The following is a 24,250-nucleotide window of genomic DNA, read 5'->3' as shown; positions in this document are numbered from 1 at the left end:
TATTCAACAGACAACTGTCATGTTAATGAGATGGGACACAGTGAAGAAGTGTAAATCTCAAGCTATTTTGCTAATACAGTAAAACCTTACTGATTTGGAGGAACAGAGGGAAAGGATTGTCTGAATGAGTAAAGCAAGTCCTGTATTACAAAATAGGTTTGAAGAATGACAATGTTATTACTTTAAGTCTATTTTGTAATTCAAATTGACTATAAAACATTGCCTTAGTGGAGATTCTAGTGAGAACTACTTTAGCAGATAGATATGTAACGAATATGATTATATCTAATAAGTGATTCCAACATTGGAAAAGCGTTTGTTCTCAAGAAAAAATTCAACTGACATTCCAGTTTAAACTCTTCATTTGCTTAACAAACCTTTATTGTCCCCATGCCTGATAATATAAAGTTAACTTGTAGAGTGGTCCCTGTCTAGTTTATCACAAATTATTAGAGGGCTCCAAATTAATGAGGTTTTACTGCCATTTCTACCTCCTTCTCCATTTTTTTTTTTTTTTTAGCATCACTAACAAGTAGTGGTAACCAGATTCAAGTTCATCTCTTGCCCCTTCTCTTGCTCACTCTCAGAAAACAGCAGGCAGCAAGAAGGAAGAAGATAAAGGCAAGCTTCTTGGTAATCCAGAAATGGAATAAGCAATCGTTGGGTATGCAGCACTGATCATACTATTATCCATAGTTGAGAAAAGGGTTGACTTATTTCAAAAGACTGGCTGTAGGAATGGCCAAGAAAAACGATTTGGAAGATGCCTGGCAGGTAGCACTACGGTTAGAGAAGTTGAAAACATTTAGGATCTACTGAAATATTTTTCTATTTGCATATCAAAATTCAGCTAATCTGGAAATCGTGAGCTGTCAATAAAGTTACTTGGTAAAAAACTTTGCAGCAGTACTAGCTGAGGAAAAAAAGCTTGATTGCTGGTTGTAATTTTAAAATAGCTGGTCTAAAGTTTTGGGGTCTTCATGTGCCAAAACATCTGGGTGAAAAGTAAAAATTCGGCCAAATACGTGCAGATTTTTTTGTTTATGTAACATCAAACGTCTGGTTATCTGAAAACTTCTGGGCACTTGGCATCATGTGGATGTTTTAGAGTCATCTTGTTACAGTCCATGGCTCCTTTTTAACCATGATGAGTGTAATGATGAATTCATGAGAGCAATGCATCCAATCCAGCTCAATTTTCACTCTGCAACTCACTTCAATGATACAATTAGGTGCTCCGTGCTAATAACATGAGACAAAGACTGGGAAGAAAGTGCTAAATACTTTGGCCGTCAAGTTGGCCACTATAAAAATCAAATGAGCCAAGAGCTTGGCGAAATTGTCAATGTCATCAGTTCACACTGGTGGGAAAGAAAGTTACTGCTTTTTGACACATAGTAAAACCTTGATTAATTGGAATCCATAAGGGATGAATGGAATTTTCAATAAGAATACTCATTTTGTTCATTCTTGGCTAATAACATTTTTTCTTAAAGTGCTTGTATCTACTTTCTTGCTTCAGGGAAGCAGCCTCTAACGTTTGAGGGTCAATCCAGATGGAGAGAAGATATAGGAGAAAGAGCCGAATGTGACCCAACCACAGGCCGCCTCTTGGTAAGTAATTTTTTGAAAAATCAATTTCTTGCAGTCTTCTTTTATGGAATACTATTGCTGCTTTCTCATCAATGTGGAGTACTGAGAGGGCAATTCAGTTAGTTGGGGTACTGGTTAGGTGAGTTCTGGTTAATCAAGGTTTTACAATAAAAGGCCATGCCAATGCCTGGTAAGATTGTTTGCTGAAGAAAGTTCTTTTAAAATTTATTTCTTTGAAAGTGCTCTGGATCAGTGTTTCCAAACCCATATTGTATTTGCAGACTGGCAAACTAACTTTTCCATCAGGATCCTGAGGGATAGAGAGGGAAAGAGAGGAGCAGAAGTGCAACCATTGTCTTTGAAGAAGAAAAGTTTTGGCTTGCCTGTCTGTTGGTCTGTGGTTGGGAAACACTGTTCTTCACCTTAAGATGCCCATGGGATCTTGGTCGTACAAGAGGTGATTTTGCATGCTTCAATATAATTCTCATGCCCCTTGGGCCATGGAGGATTCTGTTTTCAGGTCCTCTCCTGTACTTACCCCAAGTGTCTTTCCATGACTTGGTATTGTGGCTTCGGAGTTTGCCCCTATTTCTTGTTGCTTGGATGATGGCTATTCATTCATTCTAGCTCCAAAGGGCATTAGAAGCCAAAGGAATGCCAAGTAAGATGGGTTTTCTCATGATGGCAGCCTGGATAACAATTAGACCTACCTGAACCAAGAACATGGCTAAGGAGAAGCCAAATCAGGAATTTATACACACATATAGTATCACAGTTAGGCGACGCACTTGCTTAAATACACAAAATCTCTTTGCAAAGTCTCTATATGGGGTGGCCTATTGAAGAAAGACCCCATTTAACTTGAAACCGAGCTTGTTATTTGGCTTTCAAGTTAAGTGGGGCCTGCTTAAATGGGCTATCACATATAGAGAACAACATCTCATCACTCAGACACATAATTGAAGAAGCCACCCTTGCTCAACCAACCAACCTCTGTGAGCAGCCATCACAACCTAGAAAAAAAAAGGCTATGCCCTGACTTTTCAGTAGATGGATCTGATTTTTCATACCACTCAACTGAGGCAGGCGGGGACAGTCTCACAGGAAAGCCTTGGACTCTTGAAAGCCTAGGGCATTGAAACCCACATCATGGCCTTCATAATGCAACCAATCTGGTGGGTGAAGGAAGGGAAAGGGTGTGGTTGGAGCCTCTGTCTGGGAGTTTAAGAAGGGACCCAAGTTAGATCAAAAATGTGGGCAGTGCCCTAAAGTCCTTTTGGTTCCCAAAGCTGCCAGGCAGGGGAATAACCTGGTCATTCCACTTTATGTGTGAGTCTTGTGCTCTCTCCTCAATAATAAGATAACAGTCTTGCCGATTACTCGTCACTAAGGGTACCCGGTTGTGGTGACATTGAGGCTGACCTTGGAGTCACCGCCCCCGCTGCCGCACTCTCCTTTGTCGTACCACCATTTGTTTTTCAATTTGTCCAAGAGGCCTTGCTCATTCAGTTTTAATACTGCCAGGTTAACAGCATTTCTTGAAACGATAAAACATAACTTGTAAGAAAATGCACAAATGCTTAGGAAATCGTTAACGTATAAAAAGGAGCACAAGAGGACAAATTGGCTAAATTTCACAGAACGTGGAGCTATAAAAATGTCTGTACAGCAAATACAGGGTTAAATATTGGAAGGTGGCATGGAGGATAACATTTGCTCAAAACTGAAGTGTGCGGGATGGGGAAATTGTCTTTGAGAAAAAAAGTAACAAGAACACCACATCCATGCAATTAACATTCGTCACATATGGCACCATAACTTGGCTTTTACCATTTAAATTGAAAAAGCCGTTGAACTGTAAAATTAAAACAGCAACAAACAGTCAGAGAGGACAACACAGAGAGAGAACATTAAAAAAAATGGATGCATTAAATAGATGAAACCATAATTTACCGTCTTATTTAACTCCATGGAATATTGTAGATTTTAAACTTTTAAAAGTTACCTCAAAATCCACAAGAAAGAAAATGACAACAAAATGCATCAGGGTAGGTGGAATACTATAACAACACGGATATTGTTATATTATTCCACCCACCTTAATGCTGAGCCTTTAGGGGTTGCCACACCATAGCCTTTGGAATCCAGATTTCCACCAACTTTCATCGTATCACATGGTTTTCTCTGCTCAATGTACTCATTCATGGTTGACTCCAGCAGGAAGGCGAACTTTCCCTTGGACTTTCGCACTCGGGCCACTCCGTCTGCTGTTGTTTTGGTAAACACAGATGGCTCTGCTGATTTCATGTAAGACCACATTTTCTCGTACACAGCAATTTTGGATCTCTGCACCAAAAAGATAAGAGCTCTTAGAGCTGCCAGATATTCAATCTGGAGGAGGGCTTAGTGCAGTAGTTTTTTAAATTGCAATTCGCAGTAATAAAAAACACGTTACACTGCAACCTAGTAGACACAGTCATACATATGTAAACATATTTCCAAAACAAGTTTCAAAAACCACACTCACCCTTGTTATGTGTGATGCTCTCTGATATTTTCTATTCTATTGGAATTCATTTAAAACAACGTTGCTCAGGACCCACTAAATTGATTTCATGTCCCATCTAATTGGTTACAGTCTGGTTTGAAAAACATTTTCTTAGTTTAATCTTCCTCTCAATGAAAAAATATTCTCTACAATATCCTGCTATGTTTATCTAATCATAGCAGAATATGCCTAATCAAAGACCATTGTAAGGTAGTGTATAGCCATTTTAGTCAGCCCACTCCAGCATGGGACATCAATCTTTGTAAGAAAGTACTGCCTTATTCTGAGCTAATCTTTGTTTTCCTATACTCTCATTCCTTTTTACAATTTCAGCTTTTATTTTAGACACAGGGGGTACATTTGCAAATATGTTACATAGGAATATTGTGTGATGTTAAGGTTTGGAGTATGGATCCGGTCACCTAGGTAGTGAATATTGTATTCAATAGGTAGTATTTTAATTCACTCCCTCCACCCCCTAGTACTATCCACTAGAGCTATATACAATAATTCTGTCCTTTTGTACAATGGTTCTTTTTTTTAACGTACAATGGTTCTTTAATTATTGAAAGGCTTTTATTATGTCCCCTTCTCATCCTTCATCAGGTGAAACTCTACTCACTGATATTGTTTCCAGAACTCTGACAACTTTGGTTTTCCACTCCTAGGCACATTCTAGTTGGTAACGTCTGTCTCTCATTGTAGTGTATAGAAACAGACACAGTACCCCAAATAAATGGCCAAAACAGAATGAAAACAACAAACAATCTTATCATTTTGGAGCATTATTTTCTTTTTTTCTTTCTTTTTTTTTTTTTTAGAAACAGGTTCTCACTCTCTTGCCCAGGCTGGAGTGCAGTGGTGCAATCTTAGTTAACTGCAGCCGTGACCTCTCAGACTCAAATGATCCTCCTGCATCAGCCTCCTGAATACCTGGAACTACAAGTGTGCACCACCAAACCCAGCTAATTTTGTTAATTTCTTTTTGGTAGGGATGAGGTCTCACTATGTTGCCCAGGCTGGCCTCAAACTCCTGGGCTCAAGTGAATCTCCCCCATCAGCCTCCCAAAGTGTTGGGATCACAGGCGTGAGCACCTGGCCTGGAGCATTACTTTCTACCAATGCTGCTTAAGTTTGCATTAATGTATTTAGTCATTCATCTATCCTTTCAAGAAATATTTATTTATTGAGAAGCACTGGAAGAATATAATAGAGTGAACAGAGTCTTTCCCTCAACTCAGGTTGAGGCCAAACCAAAACTTAGTTCTGCCAAGTCAAGTCTCTCTCATCTTTACCTTTTGGAATTTTGCATATAATTCCACTAAATTTTGTATCAACTGGGGTAGTCCCTAGAACATGTATTAAATGCTTATTGTGTCTCTAGCCCTATGTTAGTCATTCTGGAGAATATATTAAAAAGTTGTAGACTCAATGACTCAAAAACTCCCAATTGAGGTGGGAGCTAGGTCCTCAGGAATGAAAATCGTAGAAAAAAATTCTAAGGTGATACTTGACCGGAGGTCGAGATAGCATGGCAGGAACGATAAACGTATACTATGTTTTCAAATGTCTTTTTGTGGGGTTTCCTGACCCCCACCCCAGATTTCTTGATTATTTATTTATTTGCTCTTCCCTGGACTTTGGCTGGCTACGTTGCATCTTTCTTGGGGCCTGCTTGGACCTGCCCAAGTAATTCCAGAGGGGATGGAACTTCCAGAGCTATCACCATGGACTCAAATTGCTGGCCTCAAGCAGTCCTTCCACCTTCACCTGGCAAAGTGCTGGAATTACTGGGGTGAGCCACTTTGCCCAGCTGGATCACCATGGACATTAAGCATTGTGTTTATGGCAATCAGACCCTCATGGAGGAGTCGCTGAAACTGTTCACTGAGATGGGGACACATTTGATTTGCACAAATTGTAGCAAAAGAAGCCACTGACACTGAAATTAAATGAGAAAAAGGGAGAGTGGTAGGAAATGAGCTTAGGAGGATAATCAGAGGCCAGATCTTGTAGAGCCCTGGAGGTCATGGTAAAAAGTTTGGATTTATTCTTCCTGTTATAGGAAACTATTGGAAGATTTTGAGGAGGGGTGTGATAAGATCTTAGTTAAAATTTTAATGGATTACTCTGACTGCCATTTGGAGAACAGACTATAAGGTGGGTCAGAGTAGAAGAAAGGGAAATTAGTTAGGGGGCAATTCTAATAGTCCAGAGGAGAGATGATTGTGGCTGGCGCTAGTGTGGGAGCCATGGAGATGGAAAGAGGAGGATGGATTCCAGATGTATTTTGGGGAGATAGCAAACAAGCCCTGCTGATGGACATCTCCACCTGATGGGCCTACAGACATTTTCAGATTAAGCTTTTCCAAACCAAATCTATATTATCCACTTTGTAAAGCCTGGGTTTCCTTCTACATTCTATCAGTAAACCACCCAACCTCCAAGCTAGAGGGTTTGGTTTTACTTTTCCCTCACTCCCTCATTCTGCCATGTTTATTCTAGTGTAGCAATGCCTTTAGAATCTTGTCTTCCCATCTTCTTTTCTTTCTCATTACTATTGCCCTTCCTTGGTCAGGCTCCATCATTGCTTTGTCTAGACTATCTTGCTTCTAACTGGTCTTCCTGCTTCATCTCTCTATTCAATTTATCCTCCAGTGATTCTTCAAAAATGAAAACTTGATCAAGTTACTTCATTCTTTAAAATCCTCTGATAGTTCCCTAATGCCTACAGAAAAAAAAATCCGAACTCTTATGTATGATATTCAAGAGTGCTTATGATCTTGGCTACACTTTCGTATGATGAAGTCATGCTGGGCTACTCATGGTCACTGAATTAAGCCACTTCCATGTCTTATGCCTTTGGTTATGCCTTTGCTTCTGCTTGAATTACCTAATTCATCTACAAGATCCAGAGCAGATGTCATGTCTTCTGTGAAGTCCTTCCTAACCCTTTCCTGCCCCCACAGAAGTGTTTCTTTGGATGTTCTCCCAACGCTATTTGCTCATATCTTTGCTATAGAGCTTAATTGCAGTAGGGCGAGTTAACTATGTGTCTCTCTTCCCCTGTTACTTGAGTGTTTCCTGAGGACAAAGTCCATGCCTTATTCATTCTGCTAGCCCTCTTGGCAGCCAGTAAATTGCTGTATACATGACAGACTAAAGATATGTTTGCTTAATAACTGAAGCATAGGCTTGACCATGGTGATAACCAGATAGTTGGGCAAAGATATCAGAAGTTCAGGTAAAAATGGCTACCAGCACTATCTTTATAGCACTGTAGAATTCGAGAGCAGAATTTTTTCTAAAAATCACTGAGTACCTTGCTAAACCAATTGGATATGTGCTTTTCAATCCTCTTTTTAAATGCTACTTAGCCTGCCTTTGATGCCCACATCAATAACTTCCCCCCAAGTAATCCCTAACAATCAAGGCCTTCTAAGATTAACATCTCACCCCTAGTCATTTATGCTCATTCTATATTACATTATCCTCTTTTGACACATAAAACAATTTTTAAACATTGTAATGAAACACATTGTCAAGGACTTTATTTCAGTAGACATTTCCTAGTCAGTTACCCAAAGAATTAAAAAATAGTAAATAATTCAGATACACAGAAAGATATAAAAATAATGTAAAAACACTGTGTACCTGCCATAAAGCTTAACAAATTAAACATTATGAAGTTAGTTAAAGACTGCTTATCTACCCCTCCCTAAATACATATTCTTCCCTACTCACCAAAAGTAACCACCATAATGAATTTGGCATTTACTATTCCCTTGCACTTTTTTTTAAAAAAAAAACTTTTACTGGAATAAGCATATCTCCTTTTTAATGGCTGAATAGCTCTTCAATCTATGAAAATACTTGTTTTATTTACCTAACCCCTTTTGAAGGGCTGTTAGAGAATTTCCATTTTGTTGGCATTATAGAAAACTCTGTAGTGGGTATGCATTTCTATGCATTTATACAGAGCTATTTTTTGTTCTTCATCTTGGCCCAACTAGACCTAAATACAAGTCGGGGTTCTAGGAAGGAGAGACTTCAGACATATTTGTCTTACGCTATTTGCAAACAGGCCATTGCTTCCAAAGATAAGTTGATAAGCCAAGGGCAAAGGGGTCCGTGAATTCTGAACCAAGTGTACTATAATTTGGGCTCATTTACTTCATCATTTACTTGAGCTTTTTGATTGCTGATACAGGTTAAAAGGTTTATTCCTTTAGGTAATGACGCATTTCTAGGAGTATAAATAGCAGTGCTTGAAGCAGGCCCTTTAAATGCATGTGGTATACATGTGGCAGATATTAATGAATGCATTAAATGACAAGTCAGTTAATGGCAGAAATTATTGGGCTCTTTTTGATGACTGAATTCTCAAAGAGATTAGAAGGGGTGGAAAGAAAAGACTCATAAGTGAGAGAAATTACGCTGAAATGTTTATCTTTCTAATTAGTATGTAAGTATCAGTATAACATTCAGATCAGAAAGAAGAAAAAAAACCAAACTAGCATTTGCTCTTTTTTCTTTCTTTCTTTCCTTTTTTTTTTTTTTGCATTCTGTCTTATTTTGGCTGAAATAAGAAGGCAATAAAAGGGACTGAATCTTAGCTGTATCATCTGGGAGAAATTAAACAATTTATGGGCAGTATATGTCATAACAAGTTCATTATTCTCCAACCCACCACGATTCATTTCTTTCATCCCACAGAGCACCATTTTGTACCTAAAAAGGAACAAACAATGGTTATAAAGAAAGGCCACAAGAAATTCTCAAGCACCGCTAGATAATTAGCAGCCGAAATCCAAAGGAGAAACGCGTAAATGGAAGAGGAACAGATTAATCCGAAACAGCAGATATGGTAGAGCCTGAGCATTAGTGGATTCAAAAGTCATAGCTCCAATTATTTGTAATACATCATGAAGGTCAAAGATAATGAAGAAATTTGCCTTTTTGTTGATGTGAAAATTTTAATCTTGGGCCCTGCGAGTCTGGTACCCAGAAGCCTACCACTCAGACATTGTGTCTCTTTGCAATGGGGTTGTTCACTCCAAGTCGTTCTGCATGTAGTAGCTCTCTAGCGATAAAACTATTCTTCATATAAGTTCAAAGTAACTATATAGTGCAGTGCTTAAGAGTGTGTAGTCAGACTGCCTGGGTTTGAATCACACTTGCTAAGTGCATAAATTAGCGTCTATGTATCTCAATTTCCTCATCCATAAAAACAGGTTTTTTTTCTTCCTTTTTAAAAACTTTTTATTATTATTATTTTTTTAGAGACGAGGTCTCACTATGTTGCCCAGGCTGGAGTGCAGTGGCTATTCACAGGCGTGATCCCAGTACTGATCAGCATGGGAGTTTTGACCTGCTCCAATTCCGAATTGGGCCGGTTCAACACTCCTTAGGCAACCTGGTGGTGCCCCACTCCCGGGAGGTCACCATATTGATGCCTAACTTAGTGCAGACACCCAATCAGCATAGCACACTACAGCCCAGAACTCCTGGGCTCAAGAGATCCTCCAGCCTCAGCCTGCCGAGTAGCTGGGACTACAGGCACGTGCCACCGTGGCCACCAAAATATAATTTTTTAAAAAAGTACACTTCAAAGGTTTATTGGGAGAAATTAAATGGTTAATACATACTTAGAACAATTCCTGAAGCACAGAAAGTGGGAAAAACATTACATATTTTTATAATAAAGAAAATGTAATTTGTTTTACTGGCAGAATTTATTTTAGTGGTATTATAAATTACTATACTTCAGTTCCATATTAACAGAATCATTACTTCATTTTATGGGAAAAATCACATGCTTAACTATTATTTGTATATTTGGATCTCCAGTCATATACCTGGCGAATGACCATGGTCTGCCATCAACAAAAATTACTATCATTTAAATTTGGATTTTAAAAATTTTGTTGGTGGAGGAAAATGGGCAGGATGGCAACTTTTCCTTTTACATTTATATTTTGTAGTTAAGTTGAGGTGTATATATTAAAATTCTCATTAACCAGAACACCGCTACTGGGAAACTTGATGAATAAAATGTTCTGCTTTCCTGTCAGATAAAATAGGATATCCACTTGGTCAATAGAATATCCACTTGGAGTCAGTAGAAGAACAGAATTTTAGAGCTAGAAGGCACCTTAGAAACCATCTTGTTCAACCTTTCACCCGATGAAGTGATATCTTCTTGCTTAAATGCTTCTAGTGAAGAGGCACTCCCGAGCTCAGAGGAGGCTTTGGAAGTAGCTTATTCCATGGTAGGACAATTCAAGTTGATAGAAAGTTGTTACTGTTTGGCTGATATTCTTAACGAAAGCCTCGCCTCTCCAATCTACTTCTGCCTCCTGCTTGAATTGGGCAGTCCCTCCTCTCTGTTTCCATTTCTCCATTGTAGGTAGCACTGATTATTTTGCTTTGCAATGGTTATCCCCAGCCAAATCTGAGCTCTTTGAGGATAGGGGTTAGGTCTTTTTTTTTTGGTCACCATACCACTGGTGTCTAGCATGATGCCTGGCACACAGCAAACTCTCACTGTGTGTCGGTGGAATGAGTGAATATTAAAATGGAAGTGTTACCTAATGGTCGTAACTTCTCCCTTTGTAGCAATACGGAATCAATATGCTCTCTTTCCAACACAATGTACAGCCTGGACTCTACTGCCACAATGTCACCTGTTAATTGCCTTTTTCTGCAGACTAAACATCTTAAGGGCCTTCATCTGTTAATTTTATGACACAAATTCCAGTCAACTCCCCTTTTCTGGTTACAATCTTCTAGAAACCTTTTCATTTTTTAAAGTCCCTCCTAAAATGAGGCCCCCCAGATTGCACACAATGTGCTCGATATAGTGACATTAACATAAAGGACAGTCTCTTCTCGTGGTCTGGACGTGAGCACAATTGTTTAATTTGACAGGATTCAACATCCACTTTCCCATATGTTGATAGTCCAGAATTAACTGAATTAACAAAATGGACTAATAAATTGGAAGCATGATTATCAACAGAATCATAATATGCTGTTCATTTATGCTGTTAATTTACTGTCAGAGTGCTGACGAAGTATTACATAATTTGTAAAGATAGTATTGGTGTTTGTAACATCTCTATTCCCACCACGTAATGAGGGAGAGGTCAGGGGAAGATGGTTCTAGGCACTTTGTATTCCAGTGTTCCTCAAAGGAAAATGGGCTAGCTTGGTGCATGTAATTATTTTTTTGAACACTGTTGCCACCATACCTATTTTGTCCATTTCCATCACCGTATGTGCAAGACTAGCCTTGTACATATATGTCAAAGGGGCTAGATTTGACTTTGGGGTGCTCATCTTCTATCATGTCTCCCTGTTTTACTGTCTGCCTCCCTCAGAGGTATATGCTGTACCCTTTTTCTGGTATCAGCAGTTATGGTCCTCATAGAAGTGTTCACTAATAGTATAATGGCTTCTCTTACCCCTTAGCAAGGGGTCATTTTGATTTGAATAGGGGATTCGTACCCCAAAAAGGAGAGTGGGCTTCTTGGCATTATAAAAGGTGCCTTTCAGGGGCTGGAGAAGGCTACCTTGTATATGAGACACTAAGAAAGGGAAATATGGCGAGAGTTTCAAACAAAAAGGACTTTTCCTCACTCATTTTGCCTTCTCTAAGTGTGTTGTGGACTATTTCTTGCTTGACAATCTGTTCCATTTTTTCTTTAGATTGTACCTTTAGTTAACATAATTATAAACTACAATCTGCTTTTTCTTCTGAATTATTTAGCGTCCTCTGGAATTTCTGCTTTTAATAAAGGCTGAGGTGGCTAGGTGGTAAAAATTCTAAAGGGTGACTTTGGGCCTCCATCTGCTTGAATGGAGCACTTACAGAACCCCTGTGTGCCTTGTGTGCCTTCTCTAACAAATGGTGCCTTACAGAATTGACCAAATACTAGGATGTGGACGGGTGATCCTTACAAGGCAAGGTGCTGGAAGGAAGGCCAGTGATGCCACAGCTCTGGAGAGCTCCTGACCTCCGCTTCCTTTCCTCCTTTCTTCTTTGCTTTTTCTAATGTTTGATGGGATTGGAAGAGGATGATGTGCTTACATGTCCTAAGGACTATAAGGGAGTGGCAAGGCGTGGCTGGGGTGGGCTCATTCTCAAGTTCTTTAATGTAATCATAAGTCTCAGTACTACAGAAATTCAGTTCTTTAAGACTCCAACTGTGGAAATCTCAAGCACTTGGTTTCGACTCATGGAGAGGAGATTTTTGTGGTGAGAATTACCTGCCATCAAGCCTTTCACATACTCCCCTTCCTTATTCAGAGAGGCCCTAGATTTGTCATTACCAGAAGCAGGAGATTGCTGAATATCTTTAAACCTTATACTTGCATAAGGATTTCTGGTTGCCAGGGTGATTTAACACATACCATCTCATTTAAACCCCACAGCAGTCCTGTGAGGTGGGTGCAGTAGCTATTGTTTGTTCACTACTTACTCCCCAGCACCGAGAACAGTGTGTGTGAGCCCAGTAATGCCCCATAAATATCTGTTGAATAAAAGAATGAATTCCTATTTTACAAAAGATGGAATTGAGGATAAGGGAGGGTAAGTGCAGTGGCAATGCCAAGAGGTGCCATTGTGGGCTTTAGCCTCCTCACTCGTTTCCATGAATCTAGCCCATCACTATAAATCAAGCCTGAAAAAAGCTTTCTAGGCAAATAGTTTCCAAATAAGGCCCAACCAGAATTCCACCTTGAAGAGTCTTCAATATAGAAATTCAAAGATTTGCCATTGACTCAACTACTTATTCTAGGTCACACAGCTAATGAGGAACAAGGCTGGGACACTATCTAAGTTAACTGGAAAGGTTTCAGATCTTTCCTCCTTATAACCCCAGCTGCTTTTGCTGGCTCTAGCACTAACAATATCCTTTTTGATGAAAGAGGGCAACTCACCTTCAAAAACATTTTTTACTTCTTGTCCACGTTTTTCTTTTGAAGTTGGGGCAAATTGTAAATTAACTCCAAATCCCTGCTCACTAAGGCACTGGAATAAATGAACATCCTTGTCACTCACTGTAACCCTCCTATAGGCCCCTAGTGTCCATACTTCACCATGTTAAACGATCAGAGCAATTTGAGGCAAAAGAAGAAAAACACATCTGGGCTGCCAAATGCATCAGACACATGTTTTTCTTCCACATTTATTCTGAAGAAGTCAATAGCTCTAATAAGGTGCATTTGGAAAAAAGGCATCATTTCTTTTTACAATTTTCACCCTAAAGTAAAGGAAATAGTTTCCATTTTGATTTGGAGCAAGGCACACAAGAAATGATTTCATTTCTAAGCATGGCCAAAACCCCAATTTCACTTTCTTTCCTTTACTTAGGTTTGCACATTTTTAACATTCAGATAAGTACTGCTTGTCCGTGTCATTTTGTTTCAGACAATCAGCAACTGCCATGGGACCGTGTATTGGTGAACACAGGAGAAAGGAAGGGAAAGGAATTCTGGTTTCTATTCTTAGTTTTTCTACTTGTGTGTTATGAGCCTGACTGAGTTATTTTGAGGGCTGGGCTTTTAGATAACTTCATTGGAGTTGGAGGTCACCTTTTGCCTAGACGTTGAGTTTTGCCCTCAAACGTCAAGTGCCATTCCAAATGACTTTGCTTAACAGTTTCAAACTGTGTTCCCAAGTCCAGGGACAGGTTTCCTTCCACCTCAAGGAGGCTATTCCCCATGTCTCCTTTCCAAAGGTGCAGGTGACAATCAGCTAAGTTTCTTGAGACCTTTGTAGTGTCCCTGTCCGGCATGCAAAGTCAGATTACTAATCTGATTAATCTTCTGCTTCTCTTGCTGAGTCAGATTAAGCATATTCCAATGGGTTGACAGTAGTGCCAGTGGCCATACGACTTTGAAAGCCAGAGTCAATACATTCTTTCAGAAACTGTTTCTAAGGTACCATTGCTCTATTCTGGGAAAATAGAGGAAGGGACACAGTATTCTCTATCCCTGTGTCTCTCAGTCAGCAACAACTTTGCCTCTCAGGAGTCATTTGGCAACAATTTTCATTGTCACAACTTGGGGAGAGTAGTGCTACTGGTATCTAGTGGGTAGAAGCCAGTGGTGCTGTTAAACATCTTACAGTGCCCCCACCACCAATAATTATCTGGCCCCAAATTCAGTGGTGCCAAGGTTGCAAAACTCTGCTATATGGACTTCGATTAAGCCATCATTAAGTGGGAAAACCATCATAACTAACATTTAATTGAACACATACTTTCTGTTCCAGATCCATTCAAGGGTTTTACATGTGTTAACTAATATAATTCTCACAACAACTCTATGAAATAGATTATACTATTATATATTAACCCATTTAAACATGCAGAAACAGAGGCACAGAGGAGTTAAGTAGCTTGCCTAATGCCACACAGCTGGTGTGTGGTGGAGCCGAGAACTCATTCACGCAGGCCCCAGAGTCTCTACTCTCAAACAGTACACTGTTCCCAGATAGGCTAGGCCATATGGTAGGGTTGGGATGACTTCACAGAAATTCTGCTTTCCGATTGAAACGATGCTTATATTTTAGCCATCATTTCAAGGGACATGACATTTCTGTTATTCTCTCCCTGAAATATAAGACTGGAGACTAAGGTGTCTTACCCTTAATCCACATGAAAACCCCACCTTTTAAACCAGAGGTCGACAAATTATTTTTTTCTCCTTATTTTGAGAATGAAAATACGAAAGAAATATAACCTCATGTATTGAACTTATATGGCTGTTGTAAGCCAAGACTGTGAGTCAACTTTAATTTTCACAGCTGCTCCTCACTTTTCACTCTGCTGTCGGGGAAGCACCACCTCTTTTTCATTTACCTTATCAGGTAAAAGACGCCTTCCCCACTCCATCCTGTGCTCAGAAAACTGGAAGCATTCACACTGAGGTATAAAAGATGAACAATATCCAACATTCTGATCCCCTCATAGGATCAAAACACAGCTAAAGGAATGACAGCCGGATGGTGGACACATTATTTGGGTAAGGAGGAGAAGTGTGTGTGTGTGTTGAAAACCTGACTTTGCTTTGTACCCTCACCTTTAGATTGCAGAATCTATTTTCAAGACAGAGAATGGGTCACAAAGAAAGTGTGTCTGCCACACCCTTTCACTACTAACTAAAGAAAAGCCTCAAATTCCCTGACTGTCAAGCACGTATTGCTTCTAGGCCTGCTATCACTATTGAACACTCTAAGGTCACTTCCCTCAGCCTTCTAGAGTTCTATTTTGCAATGAAACGGCATCTCCAGCAATCCAAAGCCAATTACCATTGACCAATTGGATTAACTGTATTTTTATTTTCTATTACTAAGATATTTTAAAAAGAGGTTTAATACTCTTGTTATTCTTGAATCAATTGTAATGTGGAGGCCAAACCTGACAAAACGGATACTAGGAAACGAGAGGGAAAATGCTCTTCTATTAAGAAGAAAAATCTATCCTGAAATTGCAATGTTTTAAGTTTCTACTGTGGCTGTTGCTTCCAGGTCCCCAGAGAAAGAATCGTTTTCATACTGAGGGGAGGGAAAAAACAACGAAGCAAAGAAGGAGCAACTTGCTCGGGGTTAGCCAGAAGAGTCCAAATTTTCCATTTAGTGTTTTTTGGGGAGTGTTATGTTTCCTAAAACGTGAGTTGGAACTAATCCGAAGAGAAGTTTTGTTAAAGCCAGTTTGTCTGTAGGAAATACTATATACCTAGGAAGCTACTGATGACTGCTTCTGTGATTCTGGTTTAATTGGCCTGGGGTGGGGCCCACGTTGTAAAAAAATGCTTCCTAAGTGATTCTAATATTCAACGTGTGTTTAGAATAAGCAGCAATGATCCTACAGCTGCAACAACGAGCTACCAATTAATGCATAAATGCTGACAATGAGAGGGCTGCCATTTATTAAGCACTTACATGCAACAGGAATGGTGCTTCACGCATTATATACATGACTGCTAATCCTTAAAACAACCTTGTGAAACCAATATTGTCTCCATTTTACTGAGAAGGTAACTAATACTTAACGAAGTTATTTTACTTCTCCAAGGAGATACCCCTGGTTAAATTGTTAGCTCTGACTTCACTAAACTTTAGATTCATCTATCCACCTACCTAACTGATAGCTCCATTTAGATGTCTCATAGATATCTCCAACTAAGCGTGGCCAAAATGGATCTCTTGATTCTCCTCCACCCCTGCTTGCTATTCCTCTACTGTTCTCCATCAAAGAAAATGGCAGCACCTTCCAATTTGTCCAGTTGCTCAGGCCAAAATCCTTTTTGACATCCTTGACTCCTCTCTTTGGTCTCACATTCCACACCCTGTCAGCTCAATCTATATTCAAAATGCAACCACTTCTCCCTGCCTTCATCCTAATTCAAGCCAATCATTGTTCATCTGAAATATTGCAATTGCTTCTTTTTAAAACTGAATTATTTTATTTTTTTATTTTATTTTTTTAGAGACAGGGTTTCTCTCTGTTATAGCTCAGGCTGGAGTGCACTTGTGTGATCCTAACTCACTGCAGCGTCGAACTCCTGGGCTCAGGGATCCTCCTTCCTCAGCCTCCTGAGTAGCTAGTACTACAAGCATTTGCCACCTCATCCAGCTAATTTTTTAAAAAAATTCTTTGTAGAGATGGAGATCTCACTATTTTGCCCAGTCTGGTCTTGAACTCCTGGGCTCAAGTGTTCCTCATGCCTTGGCCTCCCAAAGTGCTGAAATTATTGGTGTGAGCCACCATGCCCATCCTACAATCACTTCTTCAGTGGTCTGTCTCCCTGCTCCTCAACTTTTGCCCTGACATAGCAGTCTGGTTGATAGCAAGTAAGTGAGGGAAACAGTGGTAAGAGATGAGAGCAGTGAAGAAGAAAAACCATGATAAAAATTCTGGATTATATGCTGTTTCACAGAAAGTCACCTAAAGGACTTTGAGCACAGGAATGACATGATCTAATCTATAGCCCTTACAACAATGACTATCATATAGCATGTGCTTAATAAATATTAACTGAATGAATAAATGCGTAGCTGAGATTTAAACCCAGCTCATTTGACACAACAGTCTATATTCCCCTTTTTCTCTCTCCTTCCAGAGCTTACAGTGGTAAAGTGATAATTCCAAGTTTGCATAGATGCAGGGGGACAGAATTAGTATTCAAATCCAGATGTGCTGGTTTTCAAAACCTGTTTTCTTTCTACTCCTCTGCACTGCCTCCCAGTGGAAAAATTGCTAGTAACTACAGTGACCAAAATGTCAGAGAATTGAGTGAAGTTTTTTGTTGTTTTGACATGATTTTATATAGCCTTGATCTTCCTCCTTGGTTCAGCTTTGAAGCCTGTGCAACATGCTCCGAGGTAAAAGGCACCAATATAATAACTCACTAGCTTGTCACAGGCCCTAAATGCTACCATTAGAGATCATGGCTTCTGTTTGACTTTCTCAAGTTACTTACATTTCTCTAAGACTCTAATAATTATCTCTGAAGTGGAGATAGATTATTAAATGAGATAATTCATGTAAAGCACCCGTAACAGTTCCTGGCATGTAGTAAGTCCTCAATAAAGTACATTATAGACTCATGGCAAATGGGAAACTAACAGAACCCCACATCTACCACTTTTGTGGTGATTTGGTTTATTTGAGAATGTGTGCCAGAAGAATGCCAGAGGAAGGAGAATCAAGATAGGTCTTGGGGTGGGCAGGCAATGTGGAGTCCCACCCTGATAAGTCGGGGTCATGTGAGGACCTGGGCACATGTGGGTGACAAAGTATGGTGTCACATTAAGTGTTGTCAGTCCTACTGAGGCACAGATTAGAATTAAAGCTAACTCACCACGTGCTTGGCAGAGAATAGCTTATAGTGCCAAATGGGGCCACTAAAATGTTCAATTTCAATATATTCATATTTCACCTTCTCCTGTGGCTCTCGAATTTGAACAGTTGGGTTTAGATTTAAGTCCTTTCCTCCTCGCTGTGTTAGGAGTGTTCTGGTAAGTATTATTTCTAAAGGTGCTATGCTGATTTTAAAAAAGTGGCTGGCTGCAGTTTTGTCTGGCAAACACACTGACTGTGAAAGCTGCAGGAAAATTGATTTTCTGGCATTTGCATGTCCTGACATAAACTGTGCTCCATGGAAGCTCAAGTTACAGAAGCTTCTGATAAGTGCAGCAGGTGAACTTGACTTCATGAAATGATTAGGTTCCACTAATCTTTACCATTGGGATCAAGGCAATGGTCTCCATATGCAGTGACAGATAAAAGTACTAATTTGCTGTTATTTCATTCAGAGAAGTACTCAGATAACCAGTTAATCTGATACCCATATGCAAATACAAATGAGGACACTTATTAAACCCCCAGTCTTCAGCTCAGCCTCTGATCTCAAATTGTCTTTATTCTGCCTTGGCCAGTATGAGTGCTGTGGAGAAGCATCCTAGTCACCAATGCCCTGGAAGGGGCCTGCCTGTCCCATGTTGAAATTTGTAGTTATGTGAAGTTTTCTTTTGTTGTATACAGCAGTTGTTAACAGCATAGGTCCTAAAGTTACAAAGACCTGGTTTAGGTACCTATTAACTGTGTGACTTTGGGCAAATAATTTAACCTCACTGAGACTCAGTTTCCTCACCTGTAAAATGGGGATGATAATAGGACCCACCTTATAGTGTTCTTGAGGTAATGAAATGAGAGATTGCTTATACTAAATTTGACATAGCTCATGACAACATACTAAGCGCTTAGTTTCTCCCCCATTCCATAATTGTATCAGGAACTGTGGTACATGCTATAAGAAATGGAGATGTGGAAGACATGTTCCTTATGCTCAAGAAGCTAAAAGAACTAATAGTTGGAAGCACCATCTCATAGAACTTCTGAAATGTTCCATATCTCTGCTCTCCAAGTAGCTTCTAGCCACACATGTCCACTGAGCACTTGAAATGTGGCTAGTGCTACTAAAATACTGAATTTTTAATTTTAATTTTAGTTATTTTCAATTTAAATAGTTACATGTGGCTAGCAGGTACCCTATTGGACAGTATCGGTCTATAGCTTAAGGAATAGCAATGAGGAACTAAAAGGCAGAAAAAGGGCACCAAGAACCACTTTCCCTACTTCATAGTATTTTTCTAGTTTACCCTAATTATGGAAGCGTTGACTACATCAAATGGAAATCCTGCCTGCACCAGTCAGAGGGCTGGCTATCATCTGGGTTGAGAGACAGTGGGGTAGGTAGGGGGAATAACTCCTGTTCTAATCAGAGCTAGTATGTAGCTCAGAATAGCTTCCCCAGACTGCTTGTAGAAGCCTCTCTAGAGAAAGGTAAGCTGTGTTATTTGCATGGGCAAGAATTCCTTAGGGACATGCAGAAACTGTTTCCTTTAAATTTATTCTATTTGTGTAAAATTGAAAATAAATGAACTCCTGAGTCTAGGTATGCCACGGAAGAATATTCTTGCTCTTGTTATTTAAGAACCATACTTTATTTCTAAAGAACAGATACAAGAAAATATTTGTGAAAAAAACCAAAAAGTGCACTCCTTAAGTTTCTACCCAGCCTGATTATCTTCTTCTGGCTCTGTGAGTTGCTACATTAAGTTGCTTACACCTACTCTGACTCTTATTTCCAAGGGAAGAATTCCAAAAGGGGTGGGCAGCCAGATGACAACACTCACAATTCCCTCAGTTTTTTGAAAAATAGTTCTCTGTATCAGCTCTGATAGATGGGTTGAAGAATTGAGTACAATCAAGATTGAAAGTGGTAGAACCTCTAGAGATGCTTCTCTCTAAAAATTCCAAATAACTTTGTCAACTACTCATTCCAAATGCCTTTGCCTTGTTTTTTCAAACTGCCTTACAGTTATATTAAGGTCACAACAGTAAATTTGCCTGATTTAAGTCACCAAAGGGGGAACGGGACCAACACTTTTTAATTGGGCAGATTGAATGTTATAGCCATTTGGCTCGGATGCTGTCATACAGTAACCAGGGACTTGAGCCAAGCTATACCAAACGCTCCAAACAGAAATACATGCTGCCAAATTGCAGATTTGCAAGTCACACTTCATTAGAAAACAAAAAATAAGAAGCAGAATCATGAGCTGAAGCAAAGTTTTTTTTTCTTTTTAAAGAATCATCTAGAAAACTAAGTTGTTTTATATTCAGACCTGTGTTTTCATTACCACTGTTGAACAGAAACAAAACCAAAGTCTGAAAACCCTCCAAAGTAAACAAATCACACCTTTACGTCGTTTGACTTGAATTTCTGATACAGCTATCACCTTTATTCAGTAAAGATAAATACTCAAACTGCAGAAGGAAGCCATGTTGAATCGTAAAGGACTTAGAAGAGAGAAACTGAAAGCCCAGGTTGCATTTCCAAATCTCATGTATCATTTTTTGTTTGTTGGGTTTTTTTTTTTGTCTTGTTTTGTTTTTGAGATAGTCTCACTCTGTTGCCTAGGCTGGAGTGCAGTGGCATTAGCTCACTGTAACCTCCACCTCCCACGTTCAAGTAATTCTCATGCCTCAGTCTCCTAACTAACTGGAATTACAGGTGTGTGTCACCATGCCCGGCTAATTTTTGTATTTTTAATAGAGATGGGGTTTTACCATGTTGGCCAGGCTGGTCTCGAACTCCTAACCTCAAGTGATCTGCCCGCATAGGCCTCCCAAAGTGCTGGGATTACAGGCATGAGCCACTGTGCCTGGCCCAAATCTCATGTATTTTCTGATACCTGTGAAAACTATGGCATATGGGATGATTTATTAGCAGACATTGGTTTGAAATACATTTCATGTAAGTCCCTGTTTCTGTACCTTATTACCAAAGAAATATAGTAACTTGAAAAACAGGCCCTCCGCATCTTGAGCAAGGGCATTATTATTAATATCTTTTGTTATTCCAGAAAAGTGGACTGGGCCAATAATACTTAAATAAAAGAATTACATGGTTTTCCTTTAAGACTCACTTGATTGCCTTCTATCCCAGCTCTGATCAATCAATGGCAGACCTTTGACGGCCCACTACTTCCCACCCCATCCCTACCTGTGTGCTACTAACAGTAGTTAATTCAACAAACTAAGGAATGTTTATACAAACCTGTATTTTTTCAGAACCCATTAGGAAAATCAGTAGCCAAGTTATCTGTTTTTTTTCTCCATAATTAAATCACTTATTTCTATTAACCCAAGAATTTTAAAGTCACTTGCAAAATTTAATTTCCATTAGGAGGACTTTTCCCTCATAGTCCCACATGTAAAGACAACAGAATATTTTATTAAGAACCTTCCTAGACAGTCATCTCTCTTTGAGGCTTGCTTTCTCTACCTTCAGCCTCGAAACTGCTTGTCAGTGTTGTGAAGAAAGTGGATTGCCTGCTTGTTTCCCCACCTGATGGCAATCTGCATCGCCACTGATTTCTATCCAGGTCATTCATTATCTACTTGCTGAAAAGTATGTTATTAATGAGAAGCAGGTAGGAGTCATGCTGACCTCCCTAGTTTTAAATGAATGTTTAAGATGGTACAATCAAACAGATATGCAAAATAGGCTATTAATGCAACATCAACATTACAAATTTAAACTCAAACTCAAGGCATGCAGAACATGTAAGTTTCTCATTGTTTCTGTTTTAGCAACATGGCATATGCTGAATATATAGTCCAGCATTAGGAAGACATGGATCCAGAAGTATTGAAAAAATGACCAGTGTGTGTAAAGGAGACTCCAAGATTGACTACCAGACTTCTAGAATGATGTAACCATACCTATATAGATTGGCTCAACTTTGGCAAGTAAGTTTTCCAACACCTTGGAATGTCCCTTTCCCTGATTTGTGTGGCTTTGCCTAGAAGTGAGTATGTCTTCCATTACGTAACAGAAGAATTCCAAGAAAAAAGCTGTGCCATAAATTAGATTCATTTTAGAAAATCAAATTTTATTTTCTGTCGATGCATAGGCTGTTTTATGTTTATTTCTGAAAGTCCTCCTCCTAGGTTTCTGTGATGACAAGTAGTTAATGATCTGTTAGCACCCAAATGCAATAAGGGATCTCTGTTTTCTAGGGAAGAATATGTTTCCAATGTGAATAATTACTATTTATTGCTTTTATCAGTTGTGAATTGTCTGATTAATGGATTACTTTGTGTTGTCAAAGATTTTGGAAGAAAGGGAAAGCCTTAAACATAACAAATATTTTAAACCACTTTTTGGTAATCTTTGGTCTGGCAGATAGGCAAGCATGGAAATTGCCCGGAAGACAAAACAAACGAACAAGCAAACAAACCCAGTAAAAAGAACTTCAAGGTGGGAGATCCTGGTACAATGGATACTGTACTGCATCTCCAAAGTGACGAGGGCTAGAATAGGTATCCACGATAATAGCAAGGATCCTAGCAGAAAAGAGTGAAAAAAGATTGAACTCTAGCCTTAGGAAAACTGATCTGGTCTCCATAAAAGAGAAGTTACTTCCCAGTGAGGGAGAGGGCAGAATTCTCTTTTCTGCAGTAGTCAGGATCCCCATGTTTGGGAGATGATGGCACCCCAAAGGAAGTTAGAAAGAAGGAATGGCTTCTCTTAAATATCCATCAGATATCCAAATCATTTGTGGTGGAAATACTCTATGTACCTTGTTAAAAGGTCCAGCTTAACCATGTGTAAAGCTGAGCATTGTCCACAGTATAGCCTTAATCAGCAAAGTCTGCACTGATTAGAAAATTGATCAACTGCGCCCTACCGCTGATGTAGGTAAAGTCTGGGCAATCTGGCCTCTGGGCTGTAAAACATTTCTCTCCTCCTTCAGAATTGGAACTTTCCTATTGCCACCCTGGTGCCTGTATTCAACAGATACCTTATGCTCACTCCATGGATGGATGCCTTTGATTATGATCACATTTCTGTTTGCCTAATATCCATAGCAGGTTAAAATGGCAATGGCAATGTAGAATTAACAAGAGGGAGGGAGGGAGAGAAAGGATTACAGAAATTCTACTTTCTTTTAGGCCTAAGAGCTAGCACTTCAGTCTGGGTACTATCCACCATACCACTCCTTTCTTAAAGATGTGCCCTCACTAATCTTCCCTGGTAGAGATATTAAAAGGAGGAGATCCAGCTCATATTATCCTCACAAATCACCTCCGCTTCCTCCCAGGAGGCTTCACCCTGCCATTTGGGCACTTGGGGCTGCCCACCCACAAGTCTTCTATGTGGGGAAGGTTGGACCCCTGGTCTCCTCAGTGCCTTTGTAAATAAATGCAACTGCACTGATTACCCAACGCCCACACCAAGCAGGTCAAATAGGCAAAGAGAAGGGGAGTAAGGTATAAGGATTTGTACATCAGGGATGTGCTGCTGGCTACAGAGCAAGAATTTCCTAGCTCTTGGTTCATCTTTTCCTCTGTATCAGTTTTAAAATCTGTTTGTCTTCCTGATAAGATTTACATCCTCCTAATTTTGAGCTCTTCCTGGTAACCAGGTTCATGTCTAGCCAGCTACAGTCCTCCAGGTTGGGAACTTGGAGGCATGAGGCTCCCTGAAGCCTCCAAAACACAGTCACATAGCAGAGCTGCCTGAGTGTAAAAGGCAGGTATAAGGACAAAGAAGGAAGGAGGGGGAGGAGGGATAACATGATAGTAGGAGACAGCTTTGGCTAATGGCTAAGAGTTCAAAGCTGTTGGTGTAATCACTCATTCTGTTCCTTTTCATTTTTAAGGCCATTTCTCTTGCCCATAGCTTCCAACCATATTTTAATGAACTTTCCCATGTGAAGGCCAGCTCTTCTTTTTGTCTACCCTAAAGCCTCTGTAAAAACATCAACATTAGGCCATGCACAGTGGCTCATGCCTGTAATCCCAGCACTTTGGGAGGCTGAGGTGGGCAGATCATGATGTCAGGAGTTTGAGACCAGCCTAGCCAACATACTGAAACCCTATCTTTACAAAAATAAAAATTAGCCAGGCGTGGTGGTAGGTGCCTGTAATCCCAGCTACTCGGGAGACAGAGGCAGGTAAATTGCTTGAACCAAAGAGGCAGAGGTTGCAGTGAGCTGAGATCACACCATTGCACTCCAACCTG

At 39.7% G+C, this 24,250-nt stretch overlaps 1 protein-coding gene and 1 long non-coding RNA gene across 8 annotated transcripts in view; one reads left to right on the top strand and one right to left on the bottom strand.

Annotated features, from left to right (window-relative positions):
* Positions 1-24,250, bottom strand: part of GRIA3 (glutamate ionotropic receptor AMPA type subunit 3) — a 316,886-nt gene that overhangs the window by 21,956 nt on the left and 270,680 nt on the right. For 5 of the 7 annotated variants that reach the window (XM_037727483.1, XM_037727484.1, XM_017497523.1 and 2 more), the window contains one exon: positions 3,692-3,939. In XM_037727483.1, the coding sequence (XP_037583411.1) occupies positions 3,692-3,939 (248 nt within the window). Of the gene's footprint in view, positions 1-3,015; positions 3,131-3,691; positions 3,940-24,250 lie in introns of all 7 variants that reach the window. The other 2 variants (XR_001816157.1, XM_017497522.1) reach the window with 1 other exon arrangement.
* LOC108281824 lies at positions 563-21,967 on the top strand. The gene is made up of 4 exons (XR_005195312.1): positions 563-664; positions 1,523-1,614; positions 15,018-15,172; positions 21,814-21,967. It is a non-coding gene; the product is annotated as an uncharacterized LOC108281824 (long non-coding RNA).

The sequence above is a fragment of the Cebus imitator genome, unplaced genomic scaffold (genome assembly GCF_001604975.1).
Source record: "Cebus imitator isolate Cc_AM_T3 unplaced genomic scaffold, Cebus_imitator-1.0 Scaffold232, whole genome shotgun sequence".
In the NCBI taxonomy this organism is placed as follows: Eukaryota; Metazoa; Chordata; class Mammalia; order Primates; family Cebidae; genus Cebus; species Cebus imitator.
This window is presented reverse-complemented; position numbering and strand designations above follow the sequence as displayed.